Below are 18,625 nucleotides of genomic sequence, written 5' to 3'. Positions count from 1 at the left end.
AAGTTTTAGTCGACTAAAAGTCCGAGCATTTTAGTCTTATTTTAGTCGACTAAAACAGTAAATATTTTAGTCAAGATTTAGTCGACTAAAAGTTTGAGCATTTTAGTCATATTTTAGTCAAAGAAAACAAATTATTTTAGTCTACTTTTTGTCAATGAAAACTGTTGAGTCTTTTTTAGTCATCAGATTATATAGAACATTTCAGTCAAACTAGTCTAGCCAAAACCAATAATTTGTCATTTTAGTCAAATTTATTTCACAATAAGATTATATCTTGTCCTTATTTGATGAAAAACACAGGTTGATTAAGAATGCAGCTTTGCAGAGAGTATCAGGTCAGGTTGTGGTGTTTTTACCTGTGTTATGGCCACATTGCTTCCCTTCTGATAAAACAATGCATTCACTTTTTTCCTCCGCTTCATGGTAGTGAACATGGGCTCAAATGTCACATCGTTTCTTTCTCCCAAGCAGTGGTGGCTTTAGACTTTTTCGTTGTCAGTCATTTTGACGGACAGGATTGTAACATTTCCGTCATAATCCATTATTACCCGTCGATTGCACAATTTATCCCTCACTCACGCTGACGGGGGGGGGGGGGGTATTCGGTTAACGCGACCACTGCTCCCAAGCCCTGTTGTTGCCATTTTATTTTCTGTTAAATAAGGTTAGTTAGACCCAAGTCTTCCTGACAATTCACAATGTGCCGCTGCTCGGTGTAATTCAAATGTACCGCCGCGCGCAGCACAGACACACAGCTGCTGCCCAGCCGCAGCACTGGAAATGGAACTGCTGGGAGAAAAACTGACTATCAGAGATGTAACGTTATCTTTGATAATATTTCGTCTCCTCATCTTTCGTCAACGAAATTAAAGAGAGATTTTGGCATAGTTTTTATTTAATAAACTACATTTTCGTCTCGTCACTTTTCGTCAACGATATTGCATGATGATTTCGTTAGAGTTATTGTTACTGCCGTCGGTGCCGTCTCGTCATCGTCTTGTTTTCGTCATGGAAAAAAAGGTCGTTGACGAACATATTTCATCATAGTTTTAGTCAACGAAATTAACACTACTTTGGTGCTACTAGTGCTGCTCCTGGCGTCACTAGTAAGGCTTGTGTGGTAACTAATCGGACTAAAGTGCCACTAGTTGCTGAAAAAGAGTGAGTAGTATAATTGTGTATTCAACTAGAAAAGCAACAAAAAAAGTGCCAAACTAGTTTGACCATATACAGTGGGGCAAAAAAGTATTTAGTCAGCCACCAATTGTGCAAGTTCTCCCACTTAAAAAGATGAGAGAGGCCTGTAATTTGCATCCTAGGTGAGAGACAGAATGAGAAAAAAAATCCAGAAAATCCCATTGTCTGATTTTTAAAGAATTTATTTGCAAATGATGGTGGAAAATAAGTATTTGGTCAATAACAAAAGTTCATCTCAATACTTTGTTATATACCCTTTGTTGGCAATGACAGAGGTCAAACGTTTTCTGTAAGTCTTCACAAGGTTTTCACACACTGTTGCTGGTATTTTGGCCAATTCCTCCATGCAGATCTCCTCTAGAGCAGTGAGGTTTTGGGGCTGTCGCTGGGCAACACAGACTTTCAAGTCCCTCCAAAGATTTTCTATGGGGTTGAGATCTGGAGACTGGTTAGGCCACTCCAGGACCTTGAAATGCTTCTTACGAAGCCACTCCTTCGTTGCCCGGGCGGTGTGTTTGGGATCATTGTCATGCTGAAAGACCCAGCCATGTTTCATCTTCAATGCCCTTGCTGATGGAAGGAGGTTGTCACTCAAGATCTCACGATACATGGCCCCATTCATTCTTTCCTTTACACGGATCAGTCGTCCTGGTCACTTTGCAGAAAAACAGCCCCAAAGCATGATGTTTCCACCCCCATGTTTCACAGTAGGTATGGTGTTCTTTGGATGCAACTCAGCATTCTTTCTCCTCCAAACACGTCTAGTTGAGTTTTTACCAAAAAGTTATATTTTGGTTTGATCTGACCATATGACATTCTCCCAATCCTCTTCTGGATCATCTAAATGCTCTCTAGAAAACTTCAGACGGGCCTGGACATGTACTGGCTTAAGCAGGGGGACACGTCTGGCACTGCAGGATTTGAGTCCCTGGCGGCGTAGTGTGTTACTGATGGTAGCCTTTGTTACTTTGGTCCCAGCTCTCTGCAGGTCATTGACTAGGTCCCCCTGTGTGCTTCTGGGATTTTTGCTCACCGTTCTTGTGATCATTTTGACCCCACGGGGTGAGATTTTGCGTGGAGCCCCAGATCGAGGGAGATTATCAGTGGTCTTGTATGTCTTCCATTTTCTAATAATTGCTCCCACAGTTGATTTCTTCACACCAAGCTGCTTACCTATTGCAGATTTAGTCTTCCCAGCCTGGTGCAGGTCTACAATTTTGTTTCTGGTGTCCTTTAACAGCTCTTTGGTCTTGGCCATAGTGGAGGTTGGAGTGTGACTGTTTGAGGTTGTGGACAGGTGTCTTTTATACTGATAACGGGTTCAAACAGGTGCCATTAATACAGTTAACAAGTGGAGGACAGAGGAGGCTCTTAAAGAAGAAGTTACAGGTCTGTGAGAGCCAGAAATCTTCTTTGTTTGTAGGTGACCAAATACTTATTTTCCACCATCATTTGCAAATAAAGTCTTTAAAAATCAGACAATGTGATTTTCTGGATTTTTTTTTTCATTTTGTCTCTCATAGTTGAGGTATACCTAGGATGACAATTACAGGCCTTTCTCATTTTTTTAAGTGGGAGAACTTGCACAATTGGTGGCTGACTAAATACTATTTTGCCCCACTGTATCTAACAAGTAGGGTTGCAAAATTCCGGAAATTTTCAAAGATGGAAACTTTCCATAGGAATTAACGGGGATAAACGGGAATTTATGGGAATAAACTGGGAATTTTCTAAATTGAAGGTTGGCTCTTCATAGGGAACTTAAATATAGTTGGGGAAAGTATATTTTAGCATAATCTTTACTAAAACAAACAGATCCCATTCAAGTACACTTGAATATCCATGCCATAGCACACTGCTTACTGCATGGCTATTGAGACCACACAAAGGTTCGCAACAGGCTCACAAATGTGAGAGTGGAAAAACTGGTTGGCATTTGGGCAAACCTAAGGCTCTTTGAGCCTGACACAGAGCCATCCTCAACAAGGCTGGACAGTGACACTGAAGAGGAAGACTCAGAGTTAGAGCCCATTGACTGAAAGGGTTTAGCCAAAATGCAGAGGATCGTTTGAAGGAAGATGTGCATGTTTAATGGGACTGTTTGGAGGGAGAAGGGCTCTTTTCATTTAACATTTTGAATGGGACTATGTGGGGATTTCTGGATGGGGGGAGTAGTAATATTCATACCACATCCATCACATTAGTATGCATAAACAGGTGGGCCCGCCCCCAATTATGCAAATGAAATAAGTCCCGCCTCCCCTTTTGTTCGAGGTGTGATATCCCAAGTAGGTGTGATATCCCAAGTATGTGTGAGATCCGTTGATAAGAGGGGTGATGTGTATTCACACGTAGGTGTGAAATGCCCCCACTGTAGTGCCTTATGGTGTCTAATAAAAAAAATGCTGTTTCAATCACATTAGTATGCATAAAAAGTGACAGGTGGGCCCGCCCCCAATTGTGTGTGTGTGTGTGTGTGTGTGTGTGTGTGTGTGTGTGTGTGTGTGTGTGTGTGTGTGTGTGTGTGTGTGTGTGTGTGTGCGCGTGCGTGCGTGCGTGCGTGCGTGCGTGCGTGCGTGCGTGCGTGCGCGTGCGTGCGTGGGGACCTTCACTGCTGTCTTCCCATGGAGCTACAGGTGCCTGTTAGGCTCTTAAGCGCCCATGGTCCTGCAGTCGGCCTGAGGCTGTAGAAGTACAGAAATAGGTAGTGTTAGCATCAGACTTGTTGAAGCTTTGTAGCTTTTTCATCTATGTATCATTCATCTTCCCTTTTACCCTCCCCTTGTTATAATGAAGACAACAGTGCATGTGAAGGACTGTAATACACATGTATCAGACACGCTCCCCTTGCTACACCGCTCAAAGACATTTTTTGAGCACTAACCATGGATCTGAGAAAACGAAGATTCCAGGATCCCTTTAAATGTTTAGTTTACAATCGTTTCCCAATGGCCCAGAATAGTCAAACTTAGATCAGCAGTTGTCGCAGAAGGTAGGCTGTGTGTAAACTCCAGCGAGGGGAGGTTTTCACGCTGTATGTCGCCATGATGGTACACTGATGGCTGGCTTACGCTGCAAACTTCATCACCTTTTAACAAGAGAATAACTTTTTACTGACACTCGGCAGATTTGTGTGTAATTCTCTCACAAAGGAACATTAAGTCTCTTACTTTTTGGATAGAGTTTTATGTATGACAACTTTACAACTGGTAGAAAGTTAAGTACTTTTTCTGAACAGATTTTCTTTAAGACTGTGACTCTTAACACAGCATCCCCCGAGAGCCAGACATACTCCCCCCCCCCCCCCTTTTCAACGCCCCCCTTCAGCAGCTCAGGTGTGAAACCCCCATACAGAATGTCAGTCACTGTGTAAAACTTTTATTTTCTTAAAGACTGTGACTCTAAAAGGCACATTTGTGATTTTAACACTTATTTACTGACACTAGGCAGATTTTGGCTTTTTTCTCTTTTCTCGTGTTACTAAGATACTTTTAGACACACTTTGATGTATGCAACACTTCACAACTGGTAGAATATTAAGTACTTTGTAAGGAATTTGGTTTCTTTTTAATGGCCAAGCAGATTTTGGCTTTTTTTTCTTGCCAAGATACTTTTAGACACACTTTGAGGTATGCAAAACCTTAAAACTAGAAAATGAAGTACATTGTCTGATTAGATTTTTTCTTAAAGACTGTTTCTCAAAAAGGCAAGTGAGTGATTTTAACACTGTTTCGATGAAACAATGCAGTCTTGATACTGACTTGACTAACATTACTTTTTTAAATATGTTTTTTAGATGCTTTACTTTGATTTCTTTCATGTTATTTTAACATAACATTACTTTTTAGATTTGTGTGTGTAATTCTCTCATAAAGGAATTGTAGGATACACTTTTATGTATGCAAAACCTTAAACATTTTTGAAAATAAAATACTTTGTCTGAATAGATTTTCTTTAAAGGCACTTTTGATTTTAACGCTATTTCAATGGAGCAATCCAGTTTTTGTTGAGATCAATGCTTTATTCTCTTTTCTTGTGTTACTAAGATACTTTTAGTTACACTTTAATGGATGCAAAACTTTATAACAGGGTAAAATATTCATTAATTTGTAAGGAATTGGGTTTCTTTTTAATGGTCTAGGCACCTTTTGGCTTTTTTCTCTTGCCAAGATACTTTTAGACACACGTTGAGGTATGCAAAACCTTAAAACTAGAAAAAGAAGTACTTTGTCTGATTAGATTTTTTCTTAAAGACTTTCTCTAAAAGGCAAGTTTGTGATTTTAACACTGTTTCGATGAAACAATGCAGTCTTGATTGCTTGACTAACATTACTTTTTTAAATATATGTTTTTTTAGATGCTTTACTTTGATTTCTTTCATGTTATTTTAACACAACATTACTTTTTTCATATGTTTTCAACATACTGTGATATTTTGTTTTTGTCTTTCTCTCCTTTTTCCATTATATTTTTGAAAAACGACATAGTGATCTTTAGCAAAATACAACATGCAACTAATACATTGCTGTCCGTTGTACAAACAAGTTATTTTTCTGCTTCTTCATCCTCTGATGAAGGATCCTTTTCCTCCCCCGTCCCTCTTCCTTCAGCCAGCACAACAACAATCAAGGTGGATCTGTGAAATGAAACACCTCTTCCCAAAGCGTGACTTCCCTATTGAGGGCATGCGTCTAGGGCAGTAGGGTCTAAACCGATTGGCCAGATATACTAGCATCCAGAACGTACGGTATGTTTGAAGACTAACCATTTATCCAGTTCAAGCTGTCTTTAAGATGTGACATCGCGCTCTGACTATTTCCCGTAAAATCGTGACAAACTATTACTTATTCTTAAATTTGACCTCTTGCTGCTTGGTTGAAAATGATAGATGAAAAATAACTTTTTAAAAAGAAACAGCGAGGGACATTATACTGGTGAAAAAACTCTCAATTCTGCAGATGACTCCCCCCACTCAACGCAATAAGTCCCACCCCACTCAGCAAATCATCTAAAACGAAGGACCCCACTAAGACGACCGTTGAAAACTAACATGGATCTGAGAAAAACCAAGTCTGATGTAGCACACCCTTATTATCACCAGGATAATGACTGGATGTTACAAAGTAGGGGAGAGGATGTTCCCGAAGAAGAGCTCTCCTCTATATCATATCCATGTAAGGTCTTTAGGACAAAAGAGGACTATGATGACATGACATATGAAGAATATCTTTCTTTAAAAGATGGTATTGTAGATAACCTTTATAGAAACAATATATCTCATACCACTCGCCAAGATCGCAAACGACATTTAGCAGAAAAGAAAAGCAAAAGTAAAGAAAACCGAAGAAAAAGAAAAATGAAAAGGAGAAGAAAAATGAAAAGCAAACGCAGAATGCGAATGAAAAGAAAAGGGACCATAGGATGGAAAACGAAAAAGACAAAAAGAAGGAAAGTGAAAAGAAAAAGGAACAAAGTGAAGAAATGTCAACTAACTATAGAGGATGGTGTTGTAGAGCCATTACCGGATCATAATAATCGTATAGATCATCTACCGCTAACCGACTACTGCGAATGTGTTGAACAAATACCAAAAGCAAAAAGCACGATACTACGGAATTTCCCAAATTGGTGACAGTGCCAGAGCATGTATTAAAAGACTGTTGGAGGATCTCTATTCTAGTATCGGTTGTCATTACATCGAAGGATATGCCAAAACGTGTGACGACATAGACAAAGATTTTGAAGACAATTATATTGTACCTGTCCTTACAGCTAAACAACTCCTATGCCAGGTATTCAACAGACCACAAGAAGCACAAGAAGCCCCAGAAAGGATTACATTCAGAGCTAATAATGGTGAAACCGAAGAAGAAGCAAAGCAGATTATAATCGTTGCGGGTGAAAGGATAGAGAATTTTCAAATGATGTTAATGCATTTATCTGATATAAAAAATGCATTTGTTTACTTCCAATAGACCCCTAAACATCTACTTGGGCAATGTGAATTTGAACGATAAACCGATCACTGTAAATGAAATGCGGAGAGAAGCAGCAGTGCAAATCGTTAAGTCTATTACCTTGTATGCACTACGACATTAACTTGGTAAAATGTAATATGTTTTTCTGAAAATGTGTTGAATGTTGTGTTTTCAATTAAACAACCAAAACAAATGAAAATGTGTTTTATTTTTGCTTTCATGTATAGTAATAGTATTGTAAACGAAACATTTAAAGTGGTCCTGGAATGTTCATTTTCCGAAACATTCTGTAACATTACCGAAGAAATGAAACAAACACCAAAAGTGTATCATGTGCTCTCATTGTATGCTCTCTTTGTAGATGTAATGCATCTTTGTGTCAAAAACAGCATACACATGAATATTTTTGACTGAAGTGAAAAAACTCCATCAGGATATTCCCTATAATCTGCGGAATTCTAAGCTGGAGACGGTCCCGGGGGATGTTACAATCAGTATAACTTTTTTTTTTTTTTTGTAAAAAAATAAAAAGGTAAATAGGACATTTAAAAACTGTTGTCTTCATTATAGCAAAGGGATACAATGGTCTGATACATGTGTATTATTGAAACGTGCGTATTATACCCCCGCAGAAACACGGAAACAAAGAAACACGGAAAGACAGAAACACAAAAACACAGAAACACAGAAAACACAGAAACACAAAAACAAAGAAACACTGAAACACTTAAACACAGAAACACTGAAATACTGAAACACAGAAAACACTGAAACACAGAAACACCGACACACAGAAACACCAAAACACAGAGACACAGAAACACGTAAACACAGAAACACAAAACCACAGAAACACAGAAACACTGAAACACTTAAACACAGAAACACCGACACACAGAAACACCAAAACACAGAGACACAGAACCACAGAAACACGTAAACACAGAAACACAAAACCACAGAAACACAGAAACACTGAAACACTTAAACACAGAAACACCGACACACAGAAACACCAAAACACAGAGACACAGAACCACAGAAACACGTAAACACAGAAACACAAAAACACAGAAACACAGAAAACAAAGAAACACAGAAACACAGAAACACCAAAACACAGAAACACTGAAACGCTGTTACTGTTTCTGTCTCTGTTTTTAGAGAAGATGAGAAAAATAAAAGAGAAGAGAAGAGAGGAAACCGAGGAGGGCGGGCCCACCTGTCACAGGAGAGTTTGAGGTAGACATGAAGATTGCCTCCGCGTCTTTGTGGGTAGAGAAGCGTTGTTGTGTGCCATCAACAACAACGCAGAGGGTGCACGGGTCGAGGAGAAAGTACTTCATGTTAAGTTCACAGAGCTTGCATTTGACTGGATCGAAGCTCCGGCGTCTTCTGGTAAGCTCGGGACTTAAATCGGGATATATGCTGATGTGTTTCCCGTTGTAAACCAGAGACTTTTTCTCCCTGGCAAGACGAAGGATGTTCACTTTGTCCTGGAAGTTCAGCAGCTCGATCATGATGGCCCGCGGGCTGGCACGGGATTTTGCCTGGCAGTCGGTGAGCGGTGTGCCCTCTCAATGATCGGCAGGGTAGGGAAGGCATCTGGCCCCAGGAGCTGCGGGATGAGCCGAGACATGAAGCCGATAATGTCACTGCCTTCAGCGGACTCCTGGATTCCTACGAACAGGGCCGCCTTAATGCACGGGCTGACCTGGGCTGAAGCCCAGGGGCCTACGGAGATCGGGGGCCTATCATGAGCCAATTAAAAAAGAAAAAAAAAATTCTATTTTTTTTTTTTTTTATTTCGGGTGTTTTTTGTTTTTTTAAATAAAAAAATTCTTGGCTTTCATTTTAGGAAACTTTCATTTCCAAAATCACACGATAAATATATTTTTGAATCTTGTAAAGGGAAGACGACAGCTCTCCCTCGCCACTCTGCTGTTCCACAGCGCTGCCCCCCTCCCTCCACTGAAATTATTATTGTAAGACGTAGAGTAATGATAGATAACACAGCAAGGTCCGTTACAGTTTGTTTTCATCTGATTTTAAAAAAACAAAGTCTTGGCTTTCAGAATATTAAACTTGTTTCGGCAAATTCAGATGATAAATACAGCTTTGAAGCTTGTAACGGCATAATTACAAGCGGAGAACGGAGTAACTTAACGTCACAGCAGGCATAACAAAAGCCGGTGTTTCTCGTGAGTGTTTTCGCCGGGAAACAAACACAATACACACAAACGCAAATATACACAAACACCCACACGTCAGAATGAGAATATGTTTCACATGTGACTTATTCAAATTGCGAGTGATTGAGTGAAGAAAAAGTTTGAGAGTGGCGCTCGGAAAAGGAAATTGTTGAGGGAAAAGGAGTTTCGAGACAAGCAGCTGTTACAAAAAATGCCGAAGCTTACAGGTTATTTTAAAGCTGTAGGCCAGGATGAGGAGGAAGGACAGATGAGTTCTGTACCAAGCGGTAGCGGTGCCGGCCGCGGGGCCTCGGAGACAAGTAGGCCGTCTGGTTCTGATAGCGATGGAGTAGCGGGAGAGGAAAAACAGACAGGAGGGACATTATCTGTTGGAGGAGATGGAGAGGACGACGAGGACTTGCTACGTGGAGGGGAGCCAACGGCAACCGGACAAATACATGAGGGAGGCCCGATACGTCACTCATATGGAGGAGAGGACCAGGCGCGTGTAGAGCAGAGTGGAGAAGTGCGATCACAGAGCCTGCCGAGGCTATAAATGACTTTGATTTGTTGTTTAAATAGGGGGCCTACAAAAACTACCAGCCCCAGGGCCTGATGGCAGGTTAAGGCGGGCTTGCCTACGAAGCGAAGGTTAGAACGTCGGCTCCGGTTCTCCAAGTCATCAACTTTAGACATTAGGAAGGAGTTGTCTTTCTCAAGCTGCTTGACTCGAGCGACACCCTCGTGTACATTGTCCTCATTAGCCCCGACACGCTGCTCTAACAAATTGACCTGGTCTCCCAAACTAGACAGGGAATTGTGTATCCTGCTCAAGCTATTTTGAATGGGATCCATTTTTGAGTCAATGTGAGTCAGCATGTCGTTCCTGATTTGCTGAATCGCGTCCCACAAAGTTTGCAGAGACATGTTTCCCTCCATAGTTGCAAATGCAAAAAATACAATAATCCAGAGACCGTAGTGAGCCGCTTTACTATGTTATTAAAATGTTCATGGGTTCAGATCATGTGGATCAATGATATGAGCTTTAAAGAGCTAATTTAACAGCGACAAACAGACGAGCTTGAGATGCGCTTACTCACGCTGCGACCATCTTCAAATGTAAGAATAAGTAATAGTTTGTCACGATTTTACGGGAAATAGTCAGAGCGTGATGTCACATCTTAAAGACAGCTTGAACTGGATAAATGGTTAGTCTTTTTCAAACATACTGTACGTTCTGCATGTTAGTATATCTGGCCAATCGGTTTAGACCCTACTGCCCTAGACGCATGCCCTCAATAGGGAAGTCACGCTTTGGGAAGAGGTGTTTCATTTCACAGATCCACCTTGATTGTTGTTGTGCTGGCTGAAAGAAGAGGGACGGGGGTGGAAAATTCAGAGGATGAAGAAGCAGAAAAATAACTTGTTTGTAAAACGGACAGCACGTCAGTTTCGAGAAAGATGACACCGTTTTTATGCATGACATGCAAAATATCTTGAAGCCCTACAAAAGAAAAAGGTACAAGTATGTTGTGTTGAAAATATCGCAAAAAGTCGTAATATTGTATAATGTATTAGTTGCATGTTGTATTTTGCTAAAAATCACTGTCGTTTTTCAAAAATATAATGGAAAAAGGAGAGAAAGACAAAAGCAAAAATATCACAGTATGTTGAAAAAATATGAAAAAAGTAATGTTGTGTTAAAATAACATGAAAGAAATCAAAGTAAAGCATCTAAAAAAACATATATTTTAAAAAGTAATGTTAGTCAAGTCATCAAGACTGCATTGTTTCATCGAAACAGTGTTAGAATCACAAACTTGCCTTTTAGAGAGTCTTTAAGAAAAAATCTAATCAGACAAAGTACTTCTTTTTCTAGTTTTAAGGTTTTGCATACCTCAACGTGTGTCTAAAAGTATCTTGGCAAGAGAAAAAAGCCAAAATTTGCCTAGGCCATTAAAAAGAAACCGAATTCCTTACAAATTAATGAATATTTTACCCGGTTATAAAGTTTTGCATCCATTAAAGTGTAACTAACATTATCTTAGTAACACAAGAAAAGACAATAAAGCATTGATGTCAACAAAAACTGGATTGCTCCATTGAAATAGCGTTAAAATCAAAAGTGCCTTTAACCCTTTGGAGTCCTGGGCTAATTTGGCCGTTTTCCCATACTTTTGATTTGTCTTACTAAACCCCATTAAGAAATGTTTGGCATGTCAATGTTTGGTATCTTTTTCTTAAGGACAACCTCACCTATATAACCTGATAGTTATTTCTTTCATTTTGAGATACTATATGGACATTTTGGACCCAAAATCACAACAAAAAAAAAACGTAAAAACAGATTTTGAAAATTATATTATTTTTCATATAGGTAACACAAACATACACAACGAAACCATTTGAAAGTTGGAAATATATACATGGGATGTCACTATGATAATGTGAAAGTTTGATTGAGGTAGCATGAACCTATATACACATTTTATGAACAAATAACAGGTGTATCCATAGGCTTTTTTTCCTCATTTCTCAAGTTCTGTCAACAGTAGGCACAACAAAACATTTAAAAGCTTAAATAATGTACATGGGTTTCATTCTGATAAGGCAAAAGTGTTATTATAAATATAATACAAATATATATATACACATTATGTACAAAAATCTGTTTTTTCTGTCTTTATCTGTGCCACGCTTCAAAGCAGTTTCTGTGAACTACGGCACAGAGGGCAACATCACAGGCTCCTCCTCCTCCTCCTCCATGTAAAAAAAAAAGCTTATAGCTTGACTCACGTTCAGAGTTCTCTTAATCATAGTTGAATCTATCTAACTATATCTACATTCTCAACGTTTGTCTGTCACTTTACTTCAATCGCAGTCTCCCGCTGTCTCTCTTCGTCTCCCACCGTCTCTCTTCTTCTCCCGCCACCTGTCTTCGTATATCTCCGTCCCTCTCCATTTCCCGCCGTCTCTCTTCGGTTCCCGCCGTCCCTCTTCATCTCTTTTCGTCTAGTTTCGTATCACTCCGTTTAACTGATTTCCTCACCCCTTCCCTGGTAAATAAATCCTATTGAGCAGAATCTACAGTTTCCAGTATTTTCTGTTTTGTAAAATGATAAAATACGGCGAAGATATTAAAATATGTGCTTCCATTATTCATACTTTTGAAATATATCTGTATTAACTTTATATCATCGTATCTCCGTGTTTACTAGGTATTTTTGCATGAAACAAAGACTGGTATATAGTTTCAAGCCAGTACTTTCGACAGACATACACATATACATCCTGTTGAGCAGGATCTACAGTTTCCAGTATTTTACGTTTCGTAAAATGATCAAATACGGCGAAGATATTCAAATAGGTGCTTCCATTTTTCGTACTTTTGAAATGTATTAACTTTATATCATCGTATCTCCGTGTTTACTGGGTCTTTTTGCATGAAAAAAAGACTGGGATATAGTTTCAAGCCAGTACTTTCGACAGAAACACACGACAATGTTGTCCGGACTGTTGTTTTTATGCGGCGCCGGCTTGAACAGGTTATGTGATCTGATCATGCCGGCGTGACGGTCGACTCCAAAGGGTTAAAGAAAATGTATTCAGACAAAGTATTTTATTTTCAAAAATGTTTAAGGTTTTGCATACATAAAAATATATCCTATAGTTCCTTTGTGAGAGAATTACACACACAAATCTAAAAAGTAATGTTATGTTAAAATAACATGAAAGAAATCAAAGTAAAGCATCTAAAAAACATATATTTAAAAAAGTAATGTTAGTCAAGTCAGTATCAAGACTGCATTGTTTCATCGAAACAGTGTTAAAATCACTAACTTTTTGAGAAACAGTCTTTAAGAAAAAATGTAATAAGACAATGTACTTCATTTTCTAGTTTTAAGGTTTTGCATACCTCAAAGTGTGTCTAAAAGTATCTTGGCAAGAGAAAAAAGCCAAAATCTGCCGAGGCCATTAAAAAGAAACCAAATTCCTTACAAAGTACTTAATATTCTACCAGTTGTGAAGTGTTGCATACATCAAAGTGTGTCTAAAAGTATCTTAGTAACACGAGAAAAGAGAAAAGCCAAAATCTGCCTAGTGTCAGTAAATAGGTGTTAAAATCACAAATGTGCATTTTAGAGTCACAGTCTTTAAGAAAATAAAAGTTTTACACAGTGACTGACATTCTGTATGGGGGTTTCACACCTGAGCTGCTGCAGGGGGGCGTTGAAAAGGGGGGTGAGTATGTCTGGCTATCTGGGGATGGTGTGTTAAGAGTCACAGTCTTAAAGAAAATCTGTTCAGAAAAAGTACTTAACTTTCTACCAGTTGTAAAGTTGTCATACATAAAACTCTATCCAAAAAGTAAGAGACTTAATGTTCCTTTGTGAGAGAATTACACACAAATCTGCCGAGTGTCAGTAAAAAGTTATTCTCTTGTTAAAGTGTTCCTGGAATCTTCGTTTTCTCAGACCCATGGTTAGTGTTCAACAAATGTCTTTGAGCGGTGTAGCAAGGGGAGCGTGTCTGATACATGTGTATTACAGTCCTTCACATGCACTGTTGTCTTCATTATAGCAATGGGAGGGTAACAGGGAAGATGTATATACATAGATGAAAAAGCTACAAAGCTTCAACAGGTCTGATGCTAACACTACCTATTTCTGTACTTCTACAGCCTCAGGCCGACTGCAGGACCATGGGCGCTTAAGAGCCTAACAGGCACCTGTAGCTCCATGGGAGGACAGCAGTGAAGGTCTCTCCACACACACACACACACACACACACACACACACACACACACACACACACACACACACACACACACACACACACACACACACACACACACACACACACACACACACACACACACACACACACACACACACACACACACACACACACACACACACACACACACACACACACACACACACACACACACACACACACACACACACAATTGGGGCGGGCCCACCTGTCACTTTTTATGCATACTAATGTGATTCAAACAGCATTTTTTTATTAGACACCATAAGGTGCTACAGTGCGGGCTTTTCACACCTGTGCATACACATCACCCCTCTTATTGACGGATCTCACACCTACTTGGAATATCACACATACTTGTGATATCACACCTCGAACAAATGGGAGGCGGGACTTAGCTTATTTGCATAATTGGGGGCGGGGCCACCTGTCACTTCTTTATGCATACTAATGTGATTACTACTACTAAAACTTGTTCTGTTCTACTTTAAAAACATTTTTAAAATTGGATCCGTTGAAATGTCATGTTTTTTTGTTTAATTTTGCATCGCATATTTCCAAAATTCCCCAGCTTTACTTCCCATGGAAACTTTCCGGAAACTTTCTGGAAATTTACCGGAAACTTTCCGCCCCTTTGCAACCCTACTAACAAGTGAAATCAAAGAGCCAACTAGTGTCGGCAGCTGCCGTCTGATATCAAGAGGCGTGTTCACACCAAGTACTTTTCCCACAAAGGTTCCTGAGAACTACGATTTAGTTGCGTTCACACCAAAATGTCCCAGGAACTAAATTAGATCCAGAGAACCTTTTTTACCCCCTTTTCAGTCCCTGCTAGAGAGCAGGGACTTTCGTGGGAGAAAAAGGTTCCTGTGTCTGATTGGCTGGGCGGAATGCAAACCACGCCCCGTCAAACTCCCAAAATCTTTTGTGAAGCCGCCATTTTATTATCCTCGCATTGCATTATTAGCATTAGCATTAGCCCAGCGCAGAAACGCAGAGAGACTAACTTATGACAACACAAAATAAAACATGGGAGCGTTGGACATGAGGAGGTGTCAGCGTTCTGGCCGTTTACTCGGAAATCTTCAGAAGAAGCTGCTGGGAGTCCCAGCAGCTTCTACTGAAGCCAGTCCCTAACTCCAGGGACTTCCGGCCGGGGATTTTGGGCGGCAGTATACGCCGTGAAGTTGTTTGCGGCCTGCCAGTAAACCCAAAGCAGAAGAAGTGACGTCAGCGGCTTCATTTGCCTAATCCACCCCCAGGAACTAATTTCCGGTGTGAACGCGATCTGTACTTAGTTCATGAGAACTAAAGACTTCTCAGGAACCTTTTCTTGGAAAAGTACTTGGTGTGAACGCGCCTAAGGATATGGAATAAATACTCAAATGGCTTGCAAAACTCCTTCAAATTGTTCTTTTTACAAAAAGAAAATATAACTAATTTGTATTAATTTTACTTTTTTGTGAACAATAAGTACCTTTTGAAAAATTGATTTTAATTTCTAATTCTTTTATTTTGAAATGTAACTTACAGTTTGATGGTCTTTAAAAAAAAAAGTGTTGCAGTAAGAAATTACATGTTTTAGAATTCATGTTTTGATTGGATGAATAATTTAACACTGAATAAATAAAAAAAAGTTGTTTGAGTATTTTGTACTTAAATAAATAAATAAGAACATATGTTGATTTCAATATTCATGCAATTAAGTACTTTTGCATCAAACTAATTCATTAATGAGACATTTAAAATGTGTCAAACAAAAGTACAGTATACTTAAATAATACAAAAATAATAATTAAAGTTTTAAGTTTAAGTAACTTATCATTTTTGATCAATCGTTTACTCTATAGTCTTAAGTTAGTTTACTTAAAACTTTGGTGGTAATGAGTTTCCACCTAAGTTTTGAGTACTACAAACTAATCGGGTTTTACAGTGAATGAGAAACCAATGTGAGTTTGGAAAATTGCACAATATAAATCTATTTTAGTATACCTCAACAATGGAATTATGATCAGTAGAAATGGCCATGACATGGGACCTTTAACATGTATTTCTTTGTTTTGAAAGCAACTTTGTCATAACTGTTAGAAAATAAGCATAGCCCAATCTATTTTGTCAACATAAAGTCAGAGAAGTATTTGCTTGTACTTGATAATGTTGATTAGAGCAGCTTCATCATGACCAGCTGTAATGGAGACACCCATCAGTGAGCGGCTGGTACCTGGTTGAGCTCCTCGTCGTTGGCCACAGCCAGCTTTATGTGCCGGGGAGTTATTCTGCCTTTCTTGTTGTCCCGTGCTGCGTTTCCAGCCAGCTCCAAGATCTCAGCTTGGAGAGAAAACACATTGTGGAAACCTGTCAAACATACATGTGTGTTCTGCTATTTAAACATTGTTACTTCCCACTGTGAGACTCCCAGCCGAGCACCAAGAATGTAACAACCGACGGGTTCGGACCGACACCTGACACAGCAAATAAACATCCAGTAAACATCTTGTTTGCCTCAGTGTTACTGGCTTTAAGGCCGGACAACTTAGGCCCCGTCCACACGGAGACGATATCAGTTGAATCCGCTAACGTTCTCTATCGTATAGACCAGGGGTTCCCAACCTTTTTTCCCAAGAGCCCCCCCAAAATGACTCCTGTTGGAAGTCGCGTCCACCCCCCCACACACACACACACAAGGGGGGGGGGGGGGGGCAAAAACCTTGTTTTTCATGCACTGGTCAATTTTGAGATTTTGTGCTATTTTGATTCCATAACATGTTTTCTTTCAGGCTTTTGGAAGAAAAATGTACAAAATACACATTTAAGTTTTTATTTTACTATAGTTTGTCTATTTGCGTCTGTAGATATCTCCTAAATTCACCAAAAGTTAGCATTCTAACGTAACATAAAGTACTGCGACCGCTGTTCGTACCATGTAATCAGAGATATCGTTGGAAAGCTTCGTCTCTCCTGCACAATCTCATCGGATCCAAATATGGTCATTTCCTTTGTATCAGCAACCGTTTAAACCAAGAAATGAAATCTCATTGGCTGGTGTCAATTTCTGACAACGTGATTCGTTCAGATGCGTCACGTGGTGTGCTAAAACACTTCCTGGTTTGCTTTCCGCTCGAAATTTAAATCTCAAAATGGCAAAAGAACGGCGAAAAAAACGTTCAGAGAGAAGACGACAACAATTATCACTTGCGCGAAGCAAGGCTTTACAAAAAACAAATGACCCCCAACAGCGGTAATTCAAGTTTAATAGTCTCCAAAATGCTCTCACAAACTGGATGAATGAGAAGTATTTTGTTAAAGGAGGATGAAAGCATAATTAAGGCGAGACAAGGCAGGCAAAAACATTGTTTTTCATGCACTGGTCAATTTTGAGATTTTGTGCTATTTTGATTCCATAACATGTTTTCTTTCAGGCTTTTGGAAGGAAAATTTACAAAATACACATTTAAGTTTTTATTTTACTATAGTTTGTCTATTTGCGTCTGTAGATATCTCCTAAATTCACCAAAAGTTAGCATTCTAACGTAACATAAAGTACTGCGACCGCTGTTCGAACCATGTAATCAGAGATATCGTTGGAAAGCTTCGTCTCTCCTGAACAATCTCATCGGATCCAAATATGGTCATTTCCTTTGTATCAGCAACCGTTTAAACCAAGAAACGAAATCTCATTGGCTGGTGTCAATTTCTGACAACGTGATTCGTTCAGATGCGTCACGTGGTGTGCTAAAACACTTCCTGGTTTGCTTTCCGCTAGAAATTTAAATCTCAAAATGGCAAAAGAACGGCGAAAAAAACGTTCAGAGAGAAGACGACAACAATTATCACTTGCGCGAAGCAAGGTTATACAAAAAACAAATGACCCCCAACAGCGGTAATTCAAGTTTAATAGTCTCCAAAATGCTCTCACAAACTGGATGAATGAGAAGTATTTTGTTAAAGGAGGATGAAAGCATAATTAAGGCGAGACACGGCAGGCAAAAACCTTGTTTTTCATGCACTGGTCAATTTTGAGATTTTGTGCTATTTTGATTCCATAACATGTTTTCTTTCAGGCTTTTGGAAGGAAAATGTACAAAATACACATTTAAGTTTTTATTTTACTATAGTTTGTCTATTTGCGTCTATAGATATCTCCTAAATTCACCAAAAGTTAGCATTCTAACATAACATAACGTGATTCGTTCAGATGCGTCACGTGGTGTGCTAAAACACTTCCTGGTTTGCTTTCCGCTAGAAATTTATATCTCAAAATGGCAAAAGAACGGCGAAAAAAACGTTCAGAGAGAAGACGACAACAATTGTTACTTGCGCGAAGCAAGTTTATACAAAAAAAAATGGCCCCCAACGTGAAATACCTTCACGGAGTGCGTCGAGGCGCAAGCTGTCATCCAAAGAACAGGAGGGTTTAGCTATAGCGCCACACTGCAATCTTTAAAGGTCGTTTTCTCAAAATGAGTTTTTTCTCCTACTCTG

The 18,625-nt window shown here is 39.4% G+C and overlaps 1 protein-coding gene across 4 annotated transcripts in view; it reads right to left on the bottom strand.

The window, feature by feature from the left end:
* Positions 1–18,625, bottom strand: part of macroh2a2 (macroH2A.2 histone) — a 40,100-nt gene that overhangs the window by 17,081 nt on the left and 4,394 nt on the right. For all 4 annotated transcript variants that reach the window (XM_079687243.1, XM_079687244.1, XM_079687242.1 and 1 more), the window contains exon 3: positions 16,365–16,471. In XM_079687243.1, the coding sequence (XP_079543369.1) occupies positions 16,365–16,471 (107 nt within the window). The remainder of the gene's footprint in view (positions 1–16,364; positions 16,472–18,625) is intronic.

Source organism: Notothenia rossii (genome assembly GCF_949606895.1).
Source record: "Notothenia rossii genome assembly, chromosome: 6".
Lineage (NCBI taxonomy): Eukaryota > Metazoa > Chordata > Actinopteri > Perciformes > Nototheniidae > Notothenia > Notothenia rossii.
Note: the sequence above shows the minus strand (reverse complement) of the source record. Positions and strands in the feature narration are given on the sequence as shown.